General features: G+C 43.6%; 1 protein-coding gene across 2 annotated transcripts in view; it reads left to right on the top strand.

Annotated features, from left to right (window-relative positions):
* The window catches only part of DOCK1 (dedicator of cytokinesis 1), a 277,211-nt gene extending 272,079 nt beyond the window's left edge, over positions 1–5,132 (top strand). For both annotated transcript variants that reach the window (XM_065843012.2, XM_065843013.2), the window contains exon 52: positions 3,769–5,132. In XM_065843012.2, the coding sequence (XP_065699084.1) occupies positions 3,769–3,864 (96 nt within the window). In that variant the 3' untranslated portion in view covers positions 3,865–5,132. The remainder of the gene's footprint in view (positions 1–3,768) is intronic.
* The last annotated feature ends 3,694 nt before the right edge of the window (positions 5,133–8,826 follow it).

Here is an 8,826-nt window from a genome sequence, read left to right on the forward strand (position 1 = left end):
CTTAATTTGCTTGCAGAATCTAAGCTCTGGTAGGTTTTGTGCTTGTTATTTATAGCATATGTATTTAGTTTATTCTCACTGTATTTGCTTTGTACCTGTTGTTGAGAAGCAGGTTTTCAGGGATAATTTGATTGTTCTCTGATCAATATAAAAGGCTCATTTGTTTGAAAAATGCCTTTGATCTGATTGACTTGGGAATTATTGCCAATATACTCTTTAAATGCAAAATGGATTTTCACAAACGATGCTATCGGCAAAGTTAGGGTTTTTTCTAGTGATAAATAATGTTATAGGCATCATCTGAGAGCAAAGAACCGAGGAAACTTGTATGTTTTGTGATGTATTTTAGCCCCTGCTTGGATCCGTGGCTGGAACTGAGCAGTTTTGAAACCCACAGATGACAGTTGAATGCATGAGGCTAAATAACATTGACAGTCCAGCTCTTATTGGGGTGCCTTAGTAGCGATTCAGGAGCTAACTTAACATACCAGGTTAAGAAAAGCGTTTGATCAGGAAGAGGAAGAATTTGATGGTTCTGACTGTAATCATATTAAACAGATTTGCAGTGGCATTTTATTTAAAACAAAAAGGGAAAAAAACCCACTTCAGTTTCGCATTTAACATTCTTATTTTGTCTTCTTTACACATTAGTCCGTTGACTTGGTTTTCTGACTCGGGGATCATTGTGTCCCACGGTAAGTCAGGAATAAATAGCGCCCTGTTTGGAGCCCGCTCTGGAAAATGCTGTTTGCTCGGCAGGGGCTTCGCGACACGTGTGTTTCAAACAGCAATGCCCTTTTGAGACTAAAGCCTTTGAATAATTTGGTTATTTCTTCAGAAGAGCTTGTATAAACTGTAACTGGACTGTGAACACGAGAGCGCAGGGGTTTTTGTGTTGGTGATGCTGCTGGAGAGGATGGGGAGGGGGCTTTGCCCCTTAATGCTCTGGCTCTGCTGGTTGGGACGGTGGCAAAATGGACAGAAAAGCTCAGGGCACGGCTTGATTTGTGATCTGTGTTCATTCAGGAAGGATTTATTTCCAGATAGGACACGGGAAAAATATTCCAGCAAAAATCCATCCTTCCCACCCTGCCAGGAGGTATCTTACCTTTCTATTTAGTCTGTGATTAGTAAGTGTAACTGGTAAAAGCTCTCGATTTATAGCTTCATGTTGTCTAAAAAGCTTCTTTGAGGGGGCATTCAGTCACCTTAAAGGTTCTTTTTTCCTTCTACACTTACACGTCTTTAACACGGTCACTAGATTGCAGCAGTGTTTTGAGGCTCGTCGGGCTCGTGGCAAAGACCGAAACGTCCCGGCTTCACCCTGAACCTCTCTGCTTTTTGGGGAGCAGCTTTGGATAGCTTTGAAAAGGAACAGCCTTGTTTTGGACACCCTTCCATGAGGTTTATCAATTGCTTGTAAACTGGTTTCCTCCCACGATTGAGAAATCACTGGTTATTTTGTCCAAGGCATTAGTAAAAGTTGGAATGTGAGTATCAAGGTTGCAAGTGCAGTGCATGCGATGCAGCACTAAGGGACGAGATCCTTGTGATCTCCCACTTTTATATGAAGTCAATGGGATATTATACACAGCTGGTCGGTTTCTTGGTCACTTGTTTCTCGTTGCCCCTCTTGTGAGATGTGAATCTGTCCTTATCAATAAGTTAGCATTCCATTGCTATGTTTACCAAACCATGTATTTGGTTCTCCAGGAAAATGCAGCTAATACAAAGCTTTAGCTGACAGGCAAATTCACTAAAAGAGAAACTTGTTTTTTAACAAAACCAGGACACAGATGTTTGCACTGGTTTTGTAGTGGTGATTAAGGAAATCTGGCAGTCGCTGTATGTCGTAGGGTTTTAAGTGTTAGCGCGTGGAGTGTGGGCTGGGTAAGGTGGGACGGGAACCCTGAGACACAAACATATGGGAGTGAAAAAACATGGTTATTGTTGGAGGAAAACAAAAAGTGGTGGCTGGCGGAGGGCTGAGGAGGGGAAGAGTCACAGAACCCCAGAATGGACTGGGTTGGAAAAGCCCTCAGAGATCATCCAGTCCAACCCTTGGTCCAACTCCAGTCCATTGACCAGATCATGGCACTAAGTGCCATGGCCAATCTCAGTTTACAAACCTCCAGGGCCGGTGAGTCCAGCACCTCCCTGGGCAGCCATTCCAATGCTGACCACTCTCTCTGCACAGGATTGCTTTCTAATCTCCAGCCTCAATTTCCCCTGGCAGAGTTGAAGCCCATGCCCCCTTGTCCTATTGCTGACTGCCTGGGAGAAGAGCCCAATCCCCCCTGGCTAGAACTGCCCTTCAGGTCGTTCTAGAGAGTGCTGAGCTCAGCTCTAAGCCTCCTCTGCTCCAGACTGAACAAGCCCAGCTCCCTCAGCCTCTCCCCATAGGGCTTGTGTTCAAGTCTCTTCCCCAGTCTTGTTGCTCTTCTCTGGACCCGCTCCAGCACTTCAATCTCTTTCCTGACCTGAGGGCCCAGAACTGAACACAATACTCCAGGTGTGGCCTCCCCAATGCAGAGTACAGGGGAAGGATCATTGCCCTTGTCCTGCTGACCATGCTGGTTTGGATACAGGGCAGGACACCATTGGCCTTCTTGGCCACCTGGGCACACTGTTGGCTCCTGTTGAGCTTCCTGTCCATGAGTCCCCCAAGGTCCCTTTCTGCCTGACTGCTCTCCAGCCACTCTGTGCCAGCCTGGAGCGCTGCAGGGGGTTGTTGTGGCCAAAGTGCAGGACCCGGCACTTGGCCTTGTTGAACTTCATCCCGTTGGAATGGGCCCATTTTTCCAGTCTATCCAGATCCCTCTGCAGAGCCCTCCTGCCTTCCAGCAGCTCCACACTCCCTCCCAACTTGGTGTCAGCAGCGAATTTGCTGATGAGTCTTAGGAGAAAAGAAAAGAGAAAGAAAATGTAAAAAGAGCAGCATTTGTGGGTGTGACGCTGCAGTGCAGCCTCGGCGCAGCCATGGGGAAACCAACGGCCACGTTGCCAAAACGCTGCGGGAGAGCAGACTGCAAAGTGTGCGGGCGAACTGCAGGGTTCTCCGCGCTCTCTGAAACAGATTTCATCGCGTCTGTGATTGAATGTCATGGAAAAAAAGTCTTGATTTCCATAATGACTTCTTTAATTTGTCCAATTAGCTGGTGAGTCTAACCAAGGGTGCTCTTGTTGTTTTTTATGATGCATGAAGCGATTTAAAATATGTATATGTGAACAGTCTGGATTTCTGGTGTGAATATTTTAATTATAGCTGAATGTATAATAGTAAATTGCAAGTTACTTATCTCTTTAAATGGTTTCCTTTTCTTTTATTTAATTATTTCTGTTCTCAATGTGCAAAACACAAAAATAATGGAAAAGCAATGAAGCTGTTGCTTCAAGTTGGCTTTCCAGCTCTGTAGCGCATGGAGACCAAGGGCAATCGATAGAGCCCGAGAAATCAATATCCTATCATGATATAAAGTGGGGAATTATAAACTTCTCCAGTGCTTTCAAAAGATTTTTCCTGAAATACTGGGCTAATTAATCAGGAACCCTTGAGAGGGTTTTTTTTATTGTCTGAAGTAGGAGTTATATTTTAAGCTGATGGCCAAGAGCGTTCGGTATTCTTAGCAGCACATTGTGCGGAGAAGCTTTCAGGAGTCAGGCGGCTCCAGACCTCCCTGCTGTCTCTCGCGGTTATTTATGAACCAGCAGATGTTACAGAAATCCATTTGTTGCTAACACGGTCTCTCCTAAATTGTGTTTTTGCAGCACCTGCCGCCTCCGCTCCCCAGCAAGACCCCCCCGCCACCGCCTCCAAAGACCACTCGGAAACAGACGTCGGTCGACTCGGGGATTGTCCAGTGAAGAAGGAAGCGGGTCTTTTGTTTTCCAAAGATAAAGCTGTAACAATTCATTTCCTTAAGTATTTTATGGTATATAACGTTTACCTCATTCAGGCGTGCAGTATCTAACATTTAGTGCAATGACTTTAACTCGGTAAGAAATCCATTTCTAGCCATGTATTGGAAACAACACTACATCACCCCTCTTTCTGGGGTTATTCCCTCCTGGAACTTGAAAGAAATCTGAGTTTCTACTTGAGACAGGGAGGTGTTCACCAACTGACAGCACCCTGGTCCTAAACCCTCCCCCTGCTTCTTCGGAATAACTTCAGGCACGTAGGTAGCTGTGGAGATTAAAGTGAGAGCTGAATATTTTGTACCTAAAGCCTTTAGGTAGCTGTGGAGTTCAAAACAAGCTGAGTGTTTTGTACCTAACCTCAGTGTATATAGGAATCGATGAGGATATTCGCATTGAATTCAGTGCACGTTGGAGGAGGCGTTGCAGTGAGAAGCTGCCGTAGGATTCCCCCAAATTACGGTTCTGCCCAGGGCTAAAAATCAGACACAGCTTACCTGTGAAATGTGCCTTCTCTTTATAAGAATTCTCCTGTATTACAATAAACCGATGGCTGATGGGCTCTGTAGAATTAGTCGTTGGTGATCATTCGTTTCCATTTCCATGCAGTTGGCCGTTGCGGGCGTTGATCGATGGGTAAAGCAAGGAAGCCCGTCAGCTGCCGACGGGCACCAACGTATAGGAAAAGAAACACAATAGGCAGAGGGGAGACTCCTGGTCTTTCTGAATGTAGCAGTTGAGTACAAGAATGGGAAGAGCTTTTTCTTTTCTTAAATGTGTAATATTTCATGTGGATTAGGATGAACTGAGTGGAATCACTTTGTCCTTGTGCCATCGTTCTGTACAGAGTTTGTATATATGATGGTTTTTAGAATGTTTTAATTTTTATGGTGCCTGCTTTTCATGTAATAATGAATTAATGTACTTGCAAAGAATGCCTTGCATATTTTTAATTTCCTAATTGCTGAAAGTTAAAAAAAAACAACAAAAAAGAGGCACTTTTTTCCCAGATATTAGGCTTTGAGAAACATTGGACAATGATGGGGTGGGGTGTTGGGAGGGGAAAGGAAACTAACTTTATACTCTAGCATTTTTTATTGCCATCACACTTTCATTTTGTACTATCTACAATCTTTTTACTCTTACGGTAGATTGTTTTTAAATGTACCACTGACTCAAAAAATAAAATATTATTTTAAAAGCTGGTCTAAGAAGATTAATACGTTTCCTTGGTATTTTTGATCCTCATTGCAGAATTTCAGGACTATTATACTCCATATAGGGCTACATATTCACTTTGGTTTATTCTGAAAAGTAGCCTATAATAAAACATCTTGGTATTGTGCTTGTTCCTGCATGCATGTAGTGTTGAGATAAAACATACATTCAGCTCTAGAAACATCCATCATGTATGCTGTCAATATTTGCAATGAAATCTTACTTACATTCAGAAAACAGGTGAGTTTTAGGTAATATTTTCTACCTCGAGGAGCTGCTACATGATGCAAGTAGCCGGCAGGAGCATGACTTACACAGCAGTAAAACAACAATGTTGTTGCAAAGGCAGAAAGGTTGCCCTTCTCATAAAAAAGTGGCTCAAACGGTCCATTTTATATTCTCATAATTTTGCCTTAAAGCGTCGTGTCTCTTTGGATCAAACGAACGCACTTTTTCTTGCAATGTGAGATAACATCGGCTACCAGAGTGGCTCGGAATTTACTGTTGGATATTGTCCTACAATTCCCTCTTTGTTTTTAGTATAAGCTTTCTTCACGGGGAACAAACCGGGAAGGATTCTTAGCTACAGTCGATCAGATATTCTTCCCATAGACGATCAATAATGTATTACAACTTTAATTCCGTAAGTCTTTCATTTAATTGCTTTAGAGACCGCTCGTGTTGCCGTGAGGGAGATTGCGCTGGGATGCTGGTGAGTTTCCCTCTTTTCTGTTCCATTTACTTTCTAAAGGATGGGAAGAGGTTTTCACGTGGACCTTTAACTGGATGCTTGTAAATGGTATTTCTGATAATGTGTTTGTTTTCACGCGCCCTTAGCAAATTCCTCTGCCCGTGCAAGTGTTATAATTCAGCCCTGCAAGACTCCGCAAACAAGAGCTGCACTTTCAAATTGGTCCTGCAGTACAGACTCTAAATCTCATACATGTGCGTGTTTTACAGATACGCAAGCTGAGACTGGGAATTGAAAATCAGACTCTCAGCTTCACTTTCAGACCTAAATTGTCACCATTTTTACAATCTAACAGCTTCTAGGCTGTAACTCACATAAAAGCCAGCCAGAACGAATCATTACCCTCCTCAAAGTGTTGTAAAAACACATTTCAGCAAATCCAGAAAGTAATGCAGTTACAGTCTCTAAGCAGTGAACAACCCTGGGAAAGCTGTTATTTTTCCTACGGTAACTCTTCCTTTGTCCTCCAGTGCCGTGGTGTCAGAGCATCCCGGTGCAATAGCAATTTCTTGTGACATTATTTGCAGCAAAGCCGAGCTAATGCAGAGGAGCTCCATACGAGGCAATACTGAAAAGGAAGGTTGTTTAACCAAAGTGGTATCACTTACGTGTATTCTTATGCTCACAGTGTCACAGAGTGCATCCAAGTGTCACATGTGTGTCCAAGTGCTGTGCCTGGGGTTGCTGGCCGTCACGTAGAGGACGGGAGCTGCCTGCTGTGAAGTCCACATCACATCTCCTGCGTTGTTCTGAGGTTGGTGAACACGTTCTGGTTGTTGGATGTGCCCTTGGTTCCCTTTGGGAGCTGACAGTGACCCTGATCTCTTCAGTCTGTCCCACTTCTGCAGGAATTCATTAGGCAGCACTCGATGTATTCCATGTCTGTTGTCTCCCCGCCTGGCGAGGGTGCTGTACAGCTCAGTTCTGCTCTTCATCTTCCAACCAAAACCTCTTAATAGTTTTGATCACTCTTTTGCTTTCCCCACCTCGATGCCTTGAGTAGTTGGTGGGGGTGTGGTGGGATTGGGATGAGCTGGTCCAGCTGCCACTGCTGTGTCCTCCAGCCAGCTCTCCATTCCCCATTCCTACTCCTTCCAAACCAATATTCCCGACCCCTCCATGTCTTCAGCAGCAAACCTTGTCCAGGGCAGTAGCAGGATGCACAGGAACCAGGTTTTCGCCATTTAAGACAAGTCTTACTGTTCAGGGATTGACCTCCCACCAGATGCCATCCCTTCACTTGGACTTGGGGGCAATACCCCAGCGAAAATTCTCCTGAAAGAAACAATCCAGAGGAGTCAAGTTTCTAAATAGTATGAGAAAACAGATTTTCAGTGGCCAGTAATTTTTGCTTCTTCAAAGTTAACTTGGATTTACTTACTGAAAGTTAACTTAGTGCAGATATAAAAAGGAGAAGCCCTTAATACTGTTTCTCTGAGGCTCACTTGGGGAATGGGAGGATCATTTTTGCAGGTGCACACAGCAATTTGCATCAGTCCCATGCAAAGCCACGAATGATTTGTTGGGCAGCAGTTGTGTATTTTTTAATCAGATTTATTTTCAGTGGGAAGCTCGACGCAAAGGTCAGTTCTTAAGCCAGTTTCTGTAATTGACATTTAGGGTTACTGAAATGTCTCTGATGTACTACAAATTCTGATTGCAAAAGTATTTTTAAATTCAATTTGTCTTAATGTAGATATTTTGCTTTACTGTGGGTGTCTATGATACGTGAGTTTACAGAGAAAAATGATAAGTGTTCAGTGCATATGTATATGTGTGTTTAAGATGTATGAATAAGAGATCTATGTGAGTGTACATACATACGTGTCCACATGCACACACATCTAAACACACATTTTAAATGTAAAATATGTCATTTCATTGACTAGTTGATGTGTCCCACCGTCCTACTTCACGTTAGACATCCTCCCTATCAATTCTTGTGACCTTTTTGGGGACCATTCTATGCGAGAAGCTTGATGCAGTGTTGTTGATGCCAGTTGTCCTGTGATGGACATTCACAATTACCTATTTTTAGTGAAGGTTCTTCGGGTAAACTCGTCATTTATTGTATTGGACACAACCAGGTGAAGCAAGCAGAAAATTTCTTCGACATGTTACAGCTGTTTTGATGTTAAAATACATGTAGACCAGCTTTGAGTCATCCTCATCTTCTGATCCGGCAGTTCCCGTCCACGTTGCGCTTTGGAAGATTCTTGGATGTCGTTTTGAACAGAACCAAAGCATTTTATCCCCAAGCTGAAAGGAGAGGGAGGTACGGTGGAAATTGTTTTTCTCAGGATCTGTCACATTGCACACGGTGTTTCTGTTCATCATCTGTAACTGTCAGAAGGCGGCAAACAGGTTGCCCTTTGCATTGCCGCTGACTTCCAGCTCTCGCTGCAAACACGCGCTGCTTGTCCGCTGCCCCGTCTCTGGTTCAAGTTCTTCGTGTTTTCTTAAAATGAAAAATGTTTCTTTTGATTTTTATTTTTATATTAAGGAAATGCAGGGTGCCTTTCTGGTTGTTTGCTTACTGTTAACGCATCCTTTGAGATGCAGCATTGATCAGTTGCCTGCGGTTTTGTTCAATACATTTAAATTCGATGCAGGACGCTGGGGGTACACACGTGGACGAGAGCCATGGGGACCCCCCGAGGTGGAGCAGCTCTCCCCAAAGGATCGGTGGCATTTTTCACCTTGTGACAAAGCAATAAATTGCAACGTGTGTAGATTATACCCGTGAAGAAACGACCAAGTATTTGAGTGATGGTAAACACTGAAATTCAGGGCTTTCTTTAACCTCAGTTTTCGGCATTAAGGCATTAATGGGAAGCGTGAGGTCCAGCAGCTCTGACATTTCAATTCTTCTGTACTTTTCATGCATCTAGACTGAATTTCAGGCTTGCAATCGCCATCTTCTTGCTGCTGCAGAAACA

The sequence above is a fragment of the Patagioenas fasciata genome, chromosome 8 (genome assembly GCF_037038585.1).
Source record: "Patagioenas fasciata isolate bPatFas1 chromosome 8, bPatFas1.hap1, whole genome shotgun sequence".
Taxonomy (NCBI): domain Eukaryota; kingdom Metazoa; phylum Chordata; class Aves; order Columbiformes; family Columbidae; genus Patagioenas; species Patagioenas fasciata.